Source organism: Semicossyphus pulcher, unplaced genomic scaffold (assembly GCF_022749685.1).
Source record: "Semicossyphus pulcher isolate SPU_LCO1_2020_fin unplaced genomic scaffold, fSemPul1.0.p SCAF_5, whole genome shotgun sequence".
Lineage (NCBI taxonomy): Eukaryota > Metazoa > Chordata > Actinopteri > Labriformes > Labridae > Semicossyphus > Semicossyphus pulcher.
The window spans coordinates 22085274-22104503 of record NW_027211726.1 but is presented as its reverse complement, the minus strand read 5'-3'; the positions used below and the strand labels follow the sequence as shown (position 1 = coordinate 22104503).

Here is a 19230-nt window from a genome sequence, read left to right as displayed (position 1 = left end):
TGGTCTGCCCACACAGTTAAACTGGAAGCAAATAAAGAGCTGATCAGTCTCTCTGATGTATCCAGCCAATGCCCCTTAACATGGACTAGAGCTGCTCAACCTCCTGCTTTTCTTTAAGAGAGAAGAGTGAATGTAACTCCACCAGCTGGGACAGGTAGAACTCTGATGGAACTTAGGGTTGGAATGCCCAGTTTCGGCAAAGGACCACACCCGCCCCATAAGGTAGGACCCTGCAGCAGTCACTGTGAAAAGACAGGGAGCTCACCTATCCTTCTGGCGGAGGTTATGGCCAACAGGGAGGCTGTTTACCAAAGGTCCAACTGGTTGAAGACTGCAGAAGCTTCAAAGCCACATCAACATTAAGGCTTCTCTGGGAGATGGGGTGCAAGGCAAGGCCTTCTGACAAGCAATCAAGGACCTCTCCAGAGCTGGGACGCCAGGATTCCAGGAGTGAAACACTGAAGAAGGAGGGCACCCACTTGACAACCCAAAGATGCCACTGCTCACTTGATCACTCTGCAGAGTCTAGGCAGCAGTATGCCTTAGTTGAGCAACTAAGGGATAGGAACAACTAGTCCTACTGAACAGGTCACTGTTGTGTTGAACACATTAAACTTGACAACATGAGGACTGATGTCTTTATGGATCTTCTTGATGCCTTAACTGCCCTAAGTGAAACAGTTCAGCAACTGCAATCAGAATAGGTCCCCAACTTTATTATGATAGACATCCTCTAAGTTAAGCTGTAAGGTAGGATTTCCATGACAAGCCATATAGGTGGAGCCTGGGAAACCATATCCTTATGTCTGCCTGACTATCTACCAAACCTGCCTGTGAATCATCTGTTCACATACAATTGCAACAGTATGCCTTGAGCAGTTTGCACATAACCCTGTTTGCACCATGCATCCTAGCTTCCAGACTGCTAGCCTCCAGCATGCTTCACAGTCTGATCACCTCCACCCTGCATCTCTGCCTGCTAGCATCTGGTCTAGCAAAAACTCCTGTGGTAGTGCTTCAGTAGCATCCCCTTTCCTTGGATTCACAAACTAACCTGCCAGTGTCAAAGCTTCTGACCTCCGTTCCAACACCCAAGCTTATTGCGTTTTGCTCAGCCCTGCTCTGGTCCACTCATGTTGCAACCTGCCTGCACCCAAATCAACAGTTGCCATGTCTAAACCCCGGATGGTTGACTTCCTTAACGTTCTCTAGTGAGGCTCCAGCCATCAAGACGACCTCCTGAGTGTCCTAAGCAGTGGCTTCACCAGAGGCCTCCTCCTTCCCTTCCCTACCAGGACACCAGCCTGAGGGCTCCTGCCCCATCTCTGCTCTGCCTCCAGGCTGCCTGCCTGAGGGCTCCTTCTCCGCCTCTTCCCTGCCTCCAGGCTGGCCACCTTAGGGCCTGTGCAACACCTCTTATTCTGCACCCACCGGAAATTCCTGGCTTGTTTCTTCAGCTCACCAGATATTTTTTTTAGCATGCCCGATTGTCTGCGTATTTATCACTGGTCAGAAATGACAAGGTATTTTGTCAAGAAGATACACAGTTTGATCTGAAGATTTCCTTTAACCCTTTTATCCATGACTTTCACACAAGTAAGGGAATTGTATTTTGCATTATCTGGGGAATTCAACAGATTAGCCATCACATACTCTGCCCTTATTTTTTTATGCTAACATTCATTTATTTAATCAAATTAAACATTAAACATAGCTAACAATGTTGATACAATGACATTTTTAGATATTGTTAGATATAAATGTGTTGTAAAGTCATAAAGACTAAGAAATATTCGTCAGAAACAAAAATATTTTAAAGGCATGGTTGTAACCCTGTATGCTGTCCTCTCTCTAATTTAAGAAAGATCTAATACAACAAGAAACCAAATGAGCAGGGTAGTAAGATTGATGTATAAATAAAGTATATAGATACAGCAGCATTGAATTTGCACAAAGCATAAATATAAATATTTACTGAAGAGCATTAAACAAAAAAATTATTGTTCAAGTATCCGAGCATGAGTATTAATGGACACACTGTTTCAAACAAAAAATTCTAAAGGGGCTGCTTACAATTTAGGAAATTTGATTCATTTGTTCCTGCAGAACACAAACACCAGCCTACATAATGCATATGCAGGCACTGCCAGACTCGGGATTCCCGCCAAAAGAAAAATGATCACAGTGATCCATGAAGGGTACGGTACTGATGTTAGAGAAGGGAACTCATCCTGTCAAGCAAAGCAAAGTATGATAAGTGCATTTGGTATGCAATGGATGTCCAAGTCTGCAGGAGTATGGCTAATGTTGCTTATGATACGCTGTAGAACAAAGGAACAACTTTGATCCAAAATGGTTTAGCATGCCATATAATTTGAGCATTTTTCACCAAGACAACATTAGTGAAAAGGGAAACAGAAAGTCGGGATGCTTAAGATGATGTTATAGCAGATCTTTTACTTACAGAGTTGGGATCCCAGACTAAATAGGTGAGCTCTTCTTGTCCTTGGGTAACCAGGTAGAAAACTAAAATAACCAGAACGATTAGAGGACTGATGAACCTCCATGAAACCTGCCAGAAGATGGAGGGCTTATATCCAATCATAAACTCTATGTCCTCGTTGAACCTGCAAAACAATTAGTAATTATAATTAAATAGTATTAATTACATTGTTCTATCTGTGCCTGCTAATAGTGTACAGTATTTGTGTACCAAATATCAAGATACAAAGCAACACAGAAGGACAACACAAATACGAACCTGTCTATGCCGTAGATGTAAACGACAGCTATCATCTCAAACAATCCAATTGTCAGAAGTGGAACGGATCCAGCAAAGTTGTCAAAGAGAGTTACCCAATAAATCCCTGAATGCTGCGCAAACAGGAGGGTGATGATGAAAGAGACCAAACATATCACTCCTGAAACACATACAGAAACAAGGCAGCTTGAAACCAGACACAAATTGACAATGTTTCATTGGGAGAAAAAAAGCAGAAAAATTAATAAGGTTGATTTGTAAAAGTAAGTTACCTGTTAGTGCTTCATGGGGCCATTTTTTAGGGAATACATTCAGGTCCTTTAGTGGAACCACCACTCCTTCAATGTTACCAAACAGGGTTGAGAGTCCCAAGCAGAAAAGCATGATGAAAAAGAGGACAGACCAGACGGGAGAACCAGGCATCTTAGTGATGGCTTCCGTAAACACAATGAAGGCCAGACCTGTTCCCTCCACTCCCTGCAAAAACAAATGATCGTCACAATGCAGAATAATTTGGAAATGGATATATATTCATTAATGTACTCACCTCACTGAGAAGTTTCTGCATGTCACAGGGTTTGATATCCAGGCCAGGAACAATATCAGGATAGGAGCTGTTGAGGTGATTAAAGGCTGCCTCATAGTTGCTTGTAGTGATGCTGTCTTCAGGAAGATCAAATGCATTCAATAATGTCATGATGTTACTAAGGAAAAAAAATGTCACATATAAGTTAATGTGGACAACTGGCAGACAAGTGCAAGTGTGTAGTAAGTTTAAGGTGTCCATTTCAGTAGAATCAGGTGGAATGATCGTTTGGCAGCCTCACAACACATGGGAGGACGCTTTTTAGCTGTCTTTTGGTCCTAATTCTGATGCTGCCATATCTCCTGATCAATGATCACGGAGTGTGTGGAGGGGCTGTAGTGGGTCCCTTACAGTGTTCAGTGCCCTTTTCAGGCAGCGGCTCTGGAACAGTTCTTGGATGGAGGGTAGGGACGCACGCGCCAATGATGTTCTCTGCTACCCCCACTACCTTCTGCGAGGCTTTCTTGCCTGTGATATTGCATGTGGACTACCAGGTGGTGATGCAATATGTGAGCACAAACTCAACTGTGCCCCTGTAGAAGGTCCTGAGGATGTTGGTGGGGCGTAATGTTTTTTTCAGTTTCCTCAGGCAGTGCGATCTCTGATGGGCCCGTTTAACATCCCAGCTGTGTTCTTAGACCAGGTGAGATTGTCTGAGATCTGCACTCCAAGGAACCTCATGTTCCCACTCTCTACCGTGGTGCCAGTGATGTTGAGGTGTGTGCGCTCTGGCTGTGACCCCCTGAAGTCGACAATCATCTCCTGCAATGGAGTGAGCACAGAGCCTTGAGGGGAAGCAGTTCTCAGCATGATTGAGCCTTAGATGGTCTTGCCAACACAGTAAGAGTGAGGTCTCTGTGTCATTAAATCTAGAATCCACTGACACAAGGTGGTGTTTAGGACCAACAGGCAAGTGAGTACTGTACTGGACCAGCTGGTTTCCGTGGGTTAACCTTGGATAGGGTCCTCCACGCATTGAATTAATTGTTAGGCTGGTCAGATAGCGAGAAGGGACTGGCTCTCCCCTGTGTTGTGTTGGCTGTTTCAAAGCATGCAAACAAGTTGTTTAGCCTGTCCAGGGGAGAGGTGTCAGTGTCATATACCTGCTGCCTCGTCTTGTACCCTGTCAGTGTTTGGATTCCCCTGCCACTTCCGCCTGGTGTCTCCAGTATCACAGAGGTGTCCCTGTATTTTTCCCGCATAGGCACGTTTCAATCTCTTGATCCCTTTTGCAAAGGCAGTCCTGGTCAAGTGAAGAACAGCTCTGTAGGCTGCATCACAGGCCTTCAGAACAAAACTCTGCCATCATTCAAAGTTTTTGATCGCCATCGTGTAGTGAAGGGGTTTTAATCACAGTGACAGTGACATCCTCTGTGCTCTTAGCTATGCAGCCAGTTACAGCGTCTGCATACTCCTCTATGTCATTGTGGTCATCTTGGAAGGCTGCTGTCCTGAATACATCTCAATCGGTAAGCAGGAAGCAATCCTGCAATGCTGAGGCTGTTCCTTCTGGCCAGACCCTTGTGTGTTTTTTCTCTGCTTGACTTGTTTTTGCAGTGGTCCATATGCTGTTGTTAAAACACTGATATGTGGCCCAGATGGGGCAAGGGCTGCCATAGTCAATGTCAACCATAGACATTGTTATTTTCATTTAGTGCTGCAATAATTCCCCCAATAATGTTTACCGTGTTAATATTCAGTACGGATTTATACCGTGTTGGAACCAATAGCACTACCGACAATGTTCCATCATGGCGCTTCTCTGATGCCCTTCTCTTTGCAAAAACACATATTAACACACTTATAGGTAAATGTATTATACACATATAGAGCAGCTGTGGCTCGTCTCTCAGTTGGAAAGTTTAGGGTTCGATGTGTGGGGTTTTGACTGCTGCAGTCGACGTCGAAGTGTCCTTGGACAAGACACTGACCCTCAAATTGTATGAATGTCTATAGATCCTGCGTGGAGATTGGCATAGTAGCCTTTGCTATCAGTGCATGAATATAAGTATTAAGGGTTAAATGTGATATGTAGTGTAAAAGCACTTTGAGTGGCTGGAGGACTAGAAAAGCGCTAGTACAGTCCTACGTTTAAACAATGTTTCTGGTGCTACTGGAAATCCTCCCAACACATATTGACTGTCCAAGTCTTTTGACGAATCTTTTATTGTGTCGGGAGATTTAATAAACCATTAAAGTTCCTGTTCTGTGGTGCGCAAAGTATCTCTGTTCATGGTGAGACATACTTGTTGTTATCTCTGAAGTGGGATTGATTCTGTGCTCATTACATTCCATACAGTGGCCTGTGTGTGTTCTGTGTGTCCATGGGAAGTTAATGAAGCTTGACCCCAGCCCGACCAATAAAAAAAAGGCTCAAATCTGCCATATAAACAGTGATGCACAAAGTTCAGCATTAAGCGAGACAATGTGCAGTTTTCCTATCTGAGTCGTTTCTAGCTGCTGGACAGGTCAGGCGGGTGTGGCTCAGGGGTAGCCGGTTGTCTCTCAATCAGAAGGTTGGGGGTTCGATCCCTGACTGTTTCGGTCCATATGTCGAGGTGTTCTTGAGCACACCAAACCCCAAATTGCTTCTGAGGCATTTGTGAAAGGGTGAATGTGACAGGTAGTGTAAAAGGACTGTGGTTTTGAAAACCAGGAAAGCGCTATATAAGTACAGTCCATTTTCCATTTAAAAATTCTGTAAGTACTTGACCAATCAGAAGTGCTCAGTACTGCAAGCCCCGCCAAGTGTTAAGGGGTTAATTCCCCCTGAACTTAATTAAGACCCTGGGCCCTATTGTGGAAATTCCCTGAATTCCTTCAAAAGTTTCCTAGATGCTCTGAAAAGTTGCTGCACAATATTCCCCTTAATATGCCCTCAATGCCAGTTTGGTCCAGTATTAAAGAAGATCCCTAATGGTGAATGATGTTGCATTTGCTGTTATGCTTTATGTTTTATGGCAGATTTGACCTACTCCCACAACTTACTTACAGAGGTATTATTCTGTCTATAATTCCATTTTGGGGTAGACAGTAGCTCAGTCTGTAAATTTGAAAAGTCTATTCGTTGTATTTGGAAAAAGTCCACTTTACCTTGTAGAAACCATTAAATTAAATGTAGTTATACTCACTTGCTGATGCAGTTGTCATATTTCTCTGTGGCCCTGAAGCCAATGATGGAGTAGGTGACTGTGGCCGCATAGATTGAGGTGAAGCCAGTAACAGCAGACAGGATCACAGCATCTTGCATGCAGTTGTTGCTTTAGAAAAGAAATTAGCAAAAGAACCATGAAATATGTTCAGTTTGAATCTTAGAATAACTCTTTTTAATGTGAGTAAGCAAAGTCAAACAATAACAATGAGTTAGGAAGTACTTTAGGTCTCTTAAATGTATCTTACTGAACAGGGTTGTAGCTTGAAAAGGAGATGAGGCCTCCCCATGCCAAACCGAAGGCATAAAAGACCTGGGCACCAGCATCCAGCCAAGTTGTTGGTTTAATCAACTCGTTCACCTGCAAGAGTGTGGCATGCATTGTGATGTTTTAATAGTTTAATGAAAAATAGAACTCTTGTTTTAACTATTTTAATTATACATCTGGTGTGAAGAGGAACTTCAGTCCACTTAAGGCGCCTTTAAGGGTCAATCCTCGGATCAGGAAGATGGCCAGCACTATGTAAGGCAGGATAGCTGTGATGTACACTGCCTGAGGTGAAGACAAGAAAAAACAAATCATAATTGATATTGGAATAAGTTTTATTAACATTGTATTATATCATAATTGACTATTTGCTAAACCCCTCCCCAATTACCAATTGTAATTGCTAGCAGACATTAAACTAAAGTCGATAATGTAACAACTGCGATTGTGTTATTGTGTGTGAGTGTTACTTCAAAAGTTTTGGCCATTTTATATGGCATTATTTGCAAAATAAAATATCACAAAAACTTTTTAAGAATAGGAAAAATAAAGTATCAATTTATATCCATATTTAGGATCATTTTACAGGCTCAACTGGAAATATTTACAATTAGCTAATGATGCTTTTATTAGCTTAATTGTTAAGCTAGCGACAGTAAAACTGCTGTAGACAGTCACCACTTCAAGTGACAATCAATAGTCACCAGCGAGAAATAAGAAGACTGCTTTTATCTAGTTTTAGCTGAAATGAATTATCCACTGTTTCAAAGATGTTGACAAACTTCGAGCAGGCTACTGAATTTGCCACTGTTGTCATTGTAATTGTAGTTAACTGCAGTCCATTGACTGAAGGAACAAACCTTGCCGGAAGTGCTGATGCCCCTTATGCAGCAGATAGCAACAACTGACCAGGCAGCTAGCAAGCAGGCTACTATTGGCCATTGGATTCCACCAGAGTCAGCTATGGAGGCCGAACTATTTAGAGTCACTCTGTAAAAGTAGTAATCCACAGTGGAGCTCTGTTCACACTCTGGTACAAAGCCTGCAGGTAAAACAAATATACATACATCAAGAAAAAAAAGATTGTGTGTGTATGTATGATTGGGGTGAGAATGTGTATAAAAAAATGATACCTGTCCTATTGTCATTGAGAGGGCACTGGGACCAGGGCAGCGGGCTTTGTAGGGAATTGAAGAGATACCACAAGATCCAGGCTATTAATGTGTTGTAGTACAGTCCAACCAAAAATGACACCAACATGGAGCCTATACCTGAGAGACAGCATCATTACCTATGACATCACACACACAAGAAGTCAGACACTAACTAACGTGTTTTTTATTTTTACTTACCAATACCAGTCAAATAAGGGCTTATGGCCCTCCAAACTCCCACACTTCCTTTTCTCAAACGCTGGCCAATGGCAAACTCCAGCAGCAGGAGGGGCGTTCCTTCCAGCACAAGCAGGATCAAGTAGGGAATTAAAAAGGCACCTAGGTAAATAATGGTTGTGAGATTAGAATTTTTTTTATCATACACATGCTGAATGCGAACATGACATTCAGGACAAAAAATCTGGCAGTGTTACTGTCCCTTTTTTGCTCAGAGAATTCTAGGACGTAGATATCTCTAAATCCTGCTGATAAGCTTCATGACATAGAGAGGTATTCACATCTTTGTGCAGAGCCGTCGCAGGGGGGGTGCGAGGCCCTGTGCGAAGTGTTGACAAATTTATCCAGCGATCCTCGCAGTGGCTTATTACATTCTTTCTTTTTTAAAATTTACTAAAAAAAATTACTTTCCTTTTCTTAGCATCCGACTTGTGTTTACGAAATGTGTCGCGCTCTCGTGCCTCTCTTTCGTCCTTGCAGTGAGCAGAAAGATGGAGCACGCACTACCAAGTTTGAGTATGCATAATGGAATTGACAAACATGAATTTCATTTTAGAATCACGGTGTCTCAACGCAAACAAAATTATTATATATAGTGAAAATAAAATGCAGGATGTGAAGCCAGGGTTGCCAGGTCTGCAGTTTTCCCGCGGAATAGGGCTACTTTTGAAGCATTGCTGCGGACCCTGTGCGAGGCCCTTTAGAGGCGCGAGGCCCTGTGTGGTTGCACACTTCGCACAGCCCATGTGACGGTTCTGTCTCAGTGACACTAGCCCTCTTTACACAGAATCAGCAACAGCACCCTAATGAAGCTCCGCCGCTTTTATACTTTTACACTGAACTACACAACGCCATCAAACTGGTGTCCTAGTGAGTGATTGTACATAGCGTTACAGTGTTGTGGAAGCAAAAGAAGCGTGACGTGTAAAAACACAGCGAGAGCTTCACATACGCACACACGGCATTGTTCCATCCTGGCGGTACCACTGTTAACACGCTGCTGCAGCAGCTGAGTGATTTCCCCCCTTCATAACTCCTTTGTAACTTTTACACAGATGACAAGGCGTACCAGAGACGCAACAGTCCCGCCTTGAACATGTTGTGTAAAAGGGGCTATTGACTCTTTAAAACATCTCTTGTTTTTTCTTTCCTTTGGGGTTAAGGATATTCCAAGACTTTAAAGGTATAATCTCGAAGATTTTCTTATAAATAAATGTCTGTTAATTAACATCTATCGCCGAATGAGGTAACACAATGGTGATTGAGCCTATGGCCCACTGATGAAAGCATTTGCATTTGCAGTATATAGTATTATTATGGACTGGGTGTCAGTGGCGACTTTCACAGAAAAAATCACAAGCGGTGCCCAGTTAGTGACACGTTTTCCATCACCCAGCAGTGGCTGGTCTTCCAGAGAGGGTAGGCAGAGCTAAGCGGGTGCTTTTCCAGTCTCGACTCGACTCACTATGGCTGAACAAACAAAGAAAAGATTGATGACTACAGATAAAACTTCAAAAATAAGTGAAAATCCAAAGAGAAAAATCGACGCTCATGAAGGCAAACAGTCTAAAAAGGAAACCAACCGTCAGCGAGGAAAATCAAGAGTTACAACCGTAACAAAGGGAGCCAACTGCGAATGTTTTAAATTAGGAAGTGTCCTCCCACAATTACTGTTTACTGCCAAAGGTGCTGCCAAAGACAACGAAACTGAAATCTTCAAGATTGAATCTAAGTCATAGTGGCGCTGGCAATGTTGGTCTGCCAGCCAAGTCATGTCATGGTGACAATTTAGCTGATGATGGACAGTGTTTGAACTGTATTGGTTTGAGGCCTCTAGTTAATGAGTGACAAAACAGATTATACCTTTAAAATATCCAAGCCTTTCAAGTCTGTCCCACCCCCCTGTGGCTAAATCTGAAGGCATGCCAAAAGAGTGACCCACTTCACACGGACACATTTGGAAAATCAAACACATGTATGTGGCATGAATGCATAGTTTCCGTAGAATTTCCATTCAACTTGAGCAATGAACAGCCCGACCCGAGGCTGTGGCTCATACAGTATGTCATGACAAATGTCAGCCATTACTTCAGAAGACCCCACACTCCTCGGAATCATTAATACAACTGGATGGTGATTTCACAACACAGTCTTGTTGTCATTAATATGTGATTGATCTAACTTTTAGGTACAAAGATGATTCTTTTAGTGACTCTTTTAGCATTTTAATTAAGTTTACAGTTTAGATATTTGGCTACAGCTTTGACCTTTGCAACCCTCTGCAGACACAATAATTCTGCACTCTGAATGTTCCTCAGGCAAAATGAAATCTAAATGCAAAAATGCCTTTCATTTGCAAAAAGTCACTGTAAATCTTCCAGTTACATAAACAAGACCTAATCTGTCAAATAATCTTTCAACCACTTAACCACAGATCTCCATTACCCTTTTTTGTTGTCTTACCTCCTCCATGACTTTGACACAAGTAAGGGAATCGCCACACGTTACCAAGTCCAATGCAGAAGCCCACACAGGTTAGGATGTACTGAGCTTTGTTGTCCCACTTGGGCCTGTCCCCAGCCTCCTCTTTCTCCATTCTCTCAAGATCCTCATAGTTTGGGATCCGGAGGTCCAGCCCTGGGTTAGGAAGTACCACTCTCATGGTGTCCACATGTGCACTGAGGCAGTAAAATAGTGTTTACTACAGTTGAAGCATAGGGAAAGTCTTTATGTGTGGATGTCCACATATGAGCACTCAAAGCAAGTTTATGATCTTTAACTATCAGTGGCCACAGATTAGCTATTGCACATTCTGTGCTAAAGTGTATATACTCATTCATATGTGGCAAGCCATGGCTGGTCTGCAAAATGTAGTGTTAAGTGTTTTGAAAGGGTTTACTCTATATAAGGCAAGGCAAGTTTATTTATATAGCACATTTCAACAATTCAATTCAAAATGCTTTTAATAGGTGCTATTACTCTAAGTGTCAAGATAGGAAACTAAAGTGGAGATTTCATTGGTTCACGAAGAAAAAAGATTCCACACAGAATATTTATAAGCAGTTTTGTCTTGTTTTGTTTGTGGAGTATTATTAACAGGGTGCAGGCTGACAGCAGTGGAAGCGCGGAATTGTACAGTAAACAAAAATACTTTAAATCAGCCCTCCAAAATATGCCAAAAAGCCTTATAAACAACCCAAAATTGGTCAAAAAGGCACGGTTATCTTCACTATTTTCATTGTTTGCAAAAAAAAAATCCATTAAATCCTCACAGTAAGCCTTTGTCAAGAGATGTAGCTTGTATTGAAAATTGTATTATTATAATATAAAGTTATAATATTTGCATTTCTTACTTTCTTCTGTATGCTAGGCACATGTATTGTAAACATACATTACTAAGAGAGTAGTTAAACGTTCAGAGTAAGATTGCATTGATACCACTCTCATAGCCGTCTGTTAAAAATACATCGAGTAAGCTTCAATCAATTATTTTTTAATTTATATAGCCCCAAATTCTAAACAAAGGTATCTCAAGACACACTGCATAAAAAGGGAAGCAAGAAGAAGTAGCCATCCTAGTTCAACCACAGATGGTGATGTTTAAACTTCTGTGTTTAGTACAGATGTTGTAAGATATAACTTACAGCAGCTGTGAGGAACTTTCATTTGTTTGACTTTGGCGCCCCCTGTGGACAAAAGCAGTAAGCCTTGTGTCCTAAAGATATCGTACTTTTGTAGATGAAGTTGTTAATATTCCCTAGTAACATTATTTACATATTACTTCTTCATAATAACAAGCCCACAGAAAGATCAAACTCAGATGCAAAGCCAACATTAATGTTGCCTTATAGGCCGGTTGTTTTACAGTAATTTCCACCATGACCTTAATGGATCGTGATCAGTCACGTCTCTTTTTTTAAATACATAAATATTACACTGTCAATATAATCCTGTCTTCTACATGCATGCAAGTAAAAGCTTCTCCTGTTTTCTTTTTGCTGTTTTACATAAAATTCACTGATTAACTTCCTGGAGAAAATGTAAACAAAGGCTCTTTGTTCTGCATGTCCTAAATCACTTATTTAAAACCCCTCAGAAGGTTTAATGTGTAAACTTTGAGAGTACTGGTGAGCCTTTGTTACCTTTGAACACAACCAGGCCTGCTGTTTGTTTTTGTTGATAGTCTCTATGCTAAGCTAACCTGCTGCTGGCATTACGTTAAGCATAGATGCAGACATACGACTAGTATCAATCTTCTCGTTGAACTCTGGGCAGGAAAGCAAACAAGTGCATTTTTCAAAATGCCAAACTATATCTTTAATGTACAACATACACTTACATATGAATAATGAAACAGCAGCAAATCCATATTACAATGTCAAGAACAGCAATAAAAATTACCATTTTTCTCTAAAACTACATTTTTTTTTACAGAAAATACTTCAAAATTTACTCCAACTTTACATGTCCATAGTCACTATAGTGTTTTCTAAAATTGCACAGGGCGTCAGGAAGGAAAAAGGAAAAATACTGTAAGCATAATGGCTATACAAACAACAATAAAAGTCCAGATTTCTTTCGTTATTTAATATTCAAAATAGAGGGGATTTAAAACTTTTTTTCATTCATTTGTATTTTGGCAGAGATAGTTTCCACGTTGTCGTCACTGTAGGTCTTCTTCTTGCAGCATTTCATCTGGATGAATTTGTAAAGAGCAAAAAATGGGATGGCTAAACTGGGAATTCCAGCCAGGATGAAAATGATGACATAGATCCAGGAGGGATAAGGACGTGGTTCCAGGTTGGGGAACTTCTCCTGTAAACGGAGGCAATGTAGGAACATGTTAGAATTTACAGAAATGTGTTAACTTACGGTGTGAAATGAGGTTTATTAATGGTAATTAAGAATCATTTAGTGGTGAATTTCTCATACTGTATTCCTGCCACTATCAATAATAAAAGTATGATAAGACATGTACATTAGAGTACACTTACCGCCTCCTGGTCCCAAACCAAATAGGTAAGGCTCTTGCTGACTTGGGTTACAAAGTAGAAAATCAAGATGACGACCATAATGAGTGGACTGACCACCCTCCATGTCACCTGCCAGAAAATATTGGGCTTGTGGCCGATCATAAACTCAATGTCCTCGTTAAACCTGTTGGGAAGCAATAAGAGGGAGATGTAATGTCAGCTGAGTGTGCGTGAAAGCATCCATAAAACATGACCTTGCACTTTTATTAGATACAGTAAATGAAGCAGCCTGTGTGGCTTTGTGTCTGATCAACATGTTGATGCTGCACTGGACAAAACTTTGCTGCTGTAATTTAAAACCTTATCTTGTGTCTTAAAATAACCTAAATACTGGAAACGCTGTCACAATGCAATGTTTGGCATATTTTATTACTCATAAGTTAAATATTTGTATCTTTAATCAGCACTAATATTGTAACTCTGAGCACAAATGACATGTTTCCACATCACCAAGGTCTTGCCACACCACATGACATGCTCTGTTCTTCTCTATCTGCTCTATGAAGATACATTATCTCTGTCCAAGGTCGGAAAACAATGCTCTGTTTTTCCTTGCTTTGTTTGAAATGTGTTGGGAGTCGCCTCACTGAATGTCAGACCCCTTCTTTGGCTTGCCTTTGCCTCATGCATGTATTGCAAGGATTCAACAGCCCTGTTAAAGCCTGTTTTAGGCTGTATTTAGGCTATAAGCTAAGTGCTAATGTCAGCATGCTAATATACTCTCTAATATAATGCCTGAATGTTGAAGATAAGTACTTATATTTCTTTAGCATATTCTTTGAGCATGCAAACATATTTAACACATAACGCATTTAACATGTAACATTTGCTAATTAAGCTCATGACAAAAAGCCATTATCAGGCCTATCAGGCCTAACCTTGGACATTGTACCATAAATCACTTCCTGCAAATACTCACCTATCTATGCCATAGATGTAGATAACAGAGACCATTTCACAGAATCCAATGACCAGGAGGGGGATAGAGCCAGCAAAGTTGTCAAAAAGAGCTAGCCAGTAGTTTCCAGAGCGCAAAGAAAATATGAGCCCAAAAGCTAAAGATATTAAGCAAGTCAGACCTGTAACAGAAGCCAAGAAAATGGTTACACTCATATCTCTAGGTTGAATGTTTAATCTCAATGAAAGTATTTTATATTCAATAGAAAATTACCGCAGAAAACTTCTTTGGGCCAAGTACGGGGCAGCAGTCTGAGGTCCTGCAGAGGAACCACCACTCCCTCAATGTTACCAAACATAGTGGAGAGGCCGAGGCAGAAGAGCATGACGAAGAAGAGGACGGCCCAGAGAGGAGAAACAGGCATCTTGATGATGGCTTCTGTGAACACGATGAAGGCCAGACCTGTTCCCTCAACTCCCTAAAAGGATTACACAGCGGATATTAGCCAAAGTCTTAATACTTGATTTCTTATGATTAACAAAATTGGTCAATGTTTTCCACTGACCTGACTGAGGAAATTCTGCATGTTGCACTCCTTTGTTTCCAATCCAGCGATGATACCTGGATCTGTCATGTTGAGGTGGTTCAGAACCTCATAGTAGTTGCTTTCTGTGATGGTGTTTTCCTCATAGTTGAAGGCATTCATCAGCTGCAAGATGTTGCTACAAAAAAGCACAAGATAATTTCAGTCTGCAATTGTTCTGTTTACTTTGTTTTTTAAGGCATCTTTTGTGCAATCCAAAACTCACTGTCCCATGCAGTCGTCGTATTTTTCCGTGGCCCTAAAGCCGATGATGGAGTAGATCACTGTTGCGGAGTACACTGAGGTGCAGCCATTGATGATGGAGATGAGAACAGCATCCTGCTCGCAGTTGTTGCTGTAAGGGATTTATATCATGTAAGGAGATCTGTTCAAAAGGTTCTTTGTATAAATGTGTAGTTTGGGGCGGTTACTCACTGAATAGAGTTGTAACTGGAAAAGGAAATGAGACCTCCAAAAGCCAAGGAGAAGGAGTAGAAAACTTGAGCACCTGCATCCAACCAGGTCGCTGGATTCATTAACTCATCTACCTGAAACAGAATAAGAATTTGTTTACAGCAGCCTAAAAGTGAGCTGAGATTTTTTTTCATCTAAAAAGTCGGCTGTGTCTTATATACTGGTTTGGAGAGTGGTATGTTATTGTGTTACAGTATTTTACCCAGACGATGGCGCTATTATCTAGCTAAAGTAAATAAATATAAATAATATTTTGTGTAACTTGATTGTTGCTAACGCTTCATCACTGACATGCACTGTCATGATCACCATTGCAACTGCCACCCTCACAACCATCAACGTTAGCGTAGGCTGCCAGCTACCGCGAGCTGCAGCACCGGTAGCTAGCAGGACTGCAAACTCGACATGGTAAAAACAGATGGTAGGCAGTAATTTGTTTTTTATGTGTTTTAAATGAAAATAAATGGAAATGGTGTTATAGAAAACCTTTTTTCCTTCTGGAATACCCCCAAAACAGACTGCATCTTATATTCCATAATTTAAATGCTAAACTAAGCTAATTGCCCTGCTAGCTATAGCCTTTACAATATACATACAGATAAGTGAGTAAACTATTATTAAAATTATTGCATTTAAAAGTTTGCATGATATTTGATTGATGTCTTCGGAGCGGTGCTTACATCTGGTGTGAAGAGATACTTGATTCCCTCGAAAGACCCTTTCAGCGTCAGTCCTCTGATGAGGAAGATGGTGAGGACCAGATAGGGCAGAGTGGAGGTGACGTACACAGCCTGAGAAATGAGATAATGACACAATGAGCTAAAGATCAACCTGCATATTTAAAACATGTTGGCTCAAAAGCATTGATCTTGATAAATTAGATAAGGTGTAATGAAACTTCAGACCTTTCCTGTGGTCTCGATCCCTCGGATGCAGCAAACATAGAGCAGAGTCCAGGCAGAAATCAGGGCTAGCACCATCCACCACTGCAGACCTCCAGACTCATCGATAGCCGTTGACGTGTTCAGAGTTTCTCTGTACCAGAAGTAGTCAACAGTGCTGCTCCGAGCACACTCCTCCACCAGACCTGCAAGAGACGGATAAAGAGAAGTTAGGATCTTATAGTTATAACAGCATGTATGTTTTTTGGACCCTCTCTCACTGTTGTTGTGATCCATGAAGCCGTACCTGTCCTGTTAGCATTGAGCGGGCATTGGCTCCAAGGCAGAGGATCCTGAAAGGAATTGAAGAGGTACCACATGATCCAGGCCATAATGGTGTTGTAGTACATGCCCACCAAAAACGAGACAATCAGGGATGCAATACCTGTACCAAAACAAAATGGTAAGTGTTGTGGTAACACTTTTTTAAAAACACAACTGAGGCCAATAGTGGTACTTTGAGCTACATGCTAAATTCAGCATGCTAAGTCCAGCATGCTAACGTGCCCAGAAAAGCAATACAACTTGCCCATGCTAATGATAGAAATTGTGATGTTAATCATGTTTGTCATCTTTGCTTAGCATGTTAGCATGTTAGCATGTTAGCATGTTAATATTTGCTTATTAGCGGTTAGCATAAATAGGGCAAAGACTGAATGGGATGTAAATGGATTTGCAGGACACTCAGACAAAGGGACAGTAAAGTGATGGCACTAGATGAAAAGTTAAGATTGTTTTCAGGGTGATTAAATGAATCTTGAGGGGATAATAAATGTCTGCATTAAATTTCATGTCAATCCATTTAATAGTTACCATTACCTAAAACTATGAAAGTAAACTTTACATTTAGTTAGGGGGTCATGAAAAGTCAGGGGGTCACTAAAGTACACAGCATTCATCTTCTAGGGACCATGAATGCTTAGTACAACATTTCATGTTAATCCTTCGAACAATTGTTTGGATATTTCAGTCCAAACTGATGAGGTGGAACTAACAACAAAATACAACACAAATTTAATGGGTATATTCGTTTGTTTACCCACCAACTCCTGTCAGGCATGGATTGATTGATCTCCACACTCCCACGCTGCCTTTCCTCAGACGTTGACCGATAGCAAACTCCAGATGCAGAAGTGGGATTCCCTCCAGGACCAGCAGGATGAGGAATGGGATCATAAAGGCTCCTAGAGGTGGAAAAGTCACATTATCAGAATGTGGTGACTATCTATTAATAAAGTGAGTGCATATTCAGCTGTCGACTTGTTAACAAAACTCCAAAAGATGCCAACATAGTTTTAAAGATTATAATTCCAGAAGTGAAAATAAATTAATGTTTAACTTTGTCTATGTCTGGTAAAAACGGCCATTTCTATCACTTTTTAAGCAAAGGAAGAGCAGAGAAAACAGGTGCCAAGACATTCTTATTTCACATTTGCAACATATATTTGTTTGTATTCTTAGTTTGTGTAAAATGTGCTAAATTAATTCTGCTAAACTTAGGTCACTCACAATTTTAAAAATGATGCTTTTTGATAGGAAAAGTCAGTCTAAATGAATGAATACCTTTAAATGCATTAGTTGACTAAACTTACTTTGTTATTGAAAACAGGTCACACTTAGATCTAAGACTGCACATTTTCTGTCAGCTACTAAGTTTTTATGTCTCCCTCAAAGAACTCAAAAGAGAGGGAAGCCCAATCTCATCCCAGCTCACCTCCTCCATGGCTTTGACACAGGTAAGGAAACCTCCACACATTTCCCAGTCCCACACAGAAGCCCACACAGGTGAGCAGGTACTGGGCTTTGTTGTCCCACTTGGGCCTGTCCCCTGCTTCCTCAGTCTCCATTCTCTCTAAGTCCTTGTGAGAAGGGATCCGGTCATCCAGTCCAGGGTTTGGGATCTTTAGCTTCATTGTGGCTTTTAGAGAACTTCACTGGACTCAGAAATTGGAAAAAAGTAGCGATTGAGTGTCCCTGAAGTAACAAGTTGTTGGTTACTGCTACTGTTGTTACTTTCCTGCAAACCGTCTCGGGGTTAAATCCTTCCTCATGTAACCTCTTCTGTCGACTGTCTCTCTCTGACTTTGACCAGTGGCACCCAAGCTGCGCTTATCAGTAGCTCATTACAGTCTGTTTTGCATTATGTAATGTCAGCATGTTTGAGCGGAATAATGTACAACCCTCTTGATAATGGTTAATACATCACATGTGGTGGACCATCAACACTTTTCCTGACAGGATGAGTTTAGTATTCATGAGTTTGAGAGGGAGGTGTGGAAATCAGATGGGATGAACAAGAGTTAAAAATGTCTCAAGTTTAAAAAAAGTTGAGAAGAGGGTTGTGTTGGTTGTTATAGAAGCATTTAAATGTGATAATTTATTAATTATTAATACAGTTTTTGTGTCGGTTTGTTTGACAGAACAACACATTTTCCATCAGCGCTTATCTTCACTATCAGGCCATGCCTCTTGAAGTCCTTGAGACATCTCATTGTTTTATTGCATAGAGACGTGCTCACATGTCGTAAGCACGATCGTTCCACGTTCGCTCCAAGTTCAATTGAAATATTCTCTGGTCAATGTTTAATTTCGGATTATTACGGTGCCATGAGATGTTTTTGTGTTGCTATTTTGAATTTTTTTTTCTGCAGTGTAATTGTTAAGCAATCTGTAGTCTATTTAAATCTTATCAGTGTTCCTCAATACAATTATTAACCAGAGACAGGTGTTTGTACAGAGCGGTTATAGAGATCGGAAATCAATAGAAGGGGTTATTGTGATAATGTGCAAAAGGCTTTGTACAGAATGTACCTCACTACTTTAATACAATACATAATAGTAAATAAAATACAGTAGGGGAGACCGGGGCATCTTGTCACACTTTTCATACTCTTTTATATATTTTTGGATCAATACATCATAGTGTTAAAAATTGCATACCAAATGAAAGAACAAAGTCTCAGGCATATATTATGTATTCATTTCATTTTCATATCTTATTTCAGTACAGAGTTATAGGCATAAAAATAGTGAGTGTGCACATGTGACAGCTTGCCCCATCAGCAGATAAATTGTCACACTATGTGGGGTAGGGTGTCACACTGGATTTTTCAACAAATAAAAAAAGAAACAATTCTTTGTTGG

General features: G+C 40.8%; 1 protein-coding gene and 1 pseudogene across 1 annotated transcript; both read right to left on the bottom strand.

The window, feature by feature from the left end:
* Positions 1 to 2090: 2090 nt before the first annotated feature.
* LOC138608397 (sodium-dependent neutral amino acid transporter B(0)AT1-like) lies at positions 2091 to 10819 on the bottom strand (annotated as a pseudogene).
* Positions 10820 to 12765: 1946 nt separating this feature from the next.
* Positions 12766 to 17999, bottom strand: LOC138608400 (sodium-dependent neutral amino acid transporter B(0)AT1-like). Its single transcript, XM_069680973.1, has 12 exons — positions 17801 to 17999; positions 17130 to 17270; positions 16334 to 16471; positions 16051 to 16232; positions 15826 to 15936; positions 15107 to 15219; positions 14898 to 15026; positions 14654 to 14810; positions 14362 to 14566; positions 14110 to 14269; positions 13146 to 13314; positions 12766 to 12966 (listed from the first exon to the last, which is right to left on the bottom strand). Exons 1-12 carry the CDS (start codon positions 17997 to 17999, stop codon positions 12766 to 12768), a joined length of 1905 nt encoding a protein of 634 aa, XP_069537074.1.
* Positions 18000 to 19230: the final 1231 nt, after the last annotated feature.

Excerpts from the sequence above, each read along its gene's own strand:
- LOC138608400 (XM_069680973.1), bottom strand. The coding sequence starts at position 17,999 with ATGAAGCTAAAGATCCCAAACCCTGGACTGGATGACCGGATCCCTTCT. Across the intron at positions 15,027-15,106 it reads TCCAGTTACAACTCTATTCA|CAACAACTGCGAGCAGGATG; the intron begins GTGAGTAACCGC and ends AATCCCTTACAG. Across the intron at positions 14,567-14,653 it reads TGCAGAATTTCCTCAGTCAG|GGAGTTGAGGGAACAGGTCT; the intron begins GTCAGTGGAAAA and ends TAATCCTTTTAG.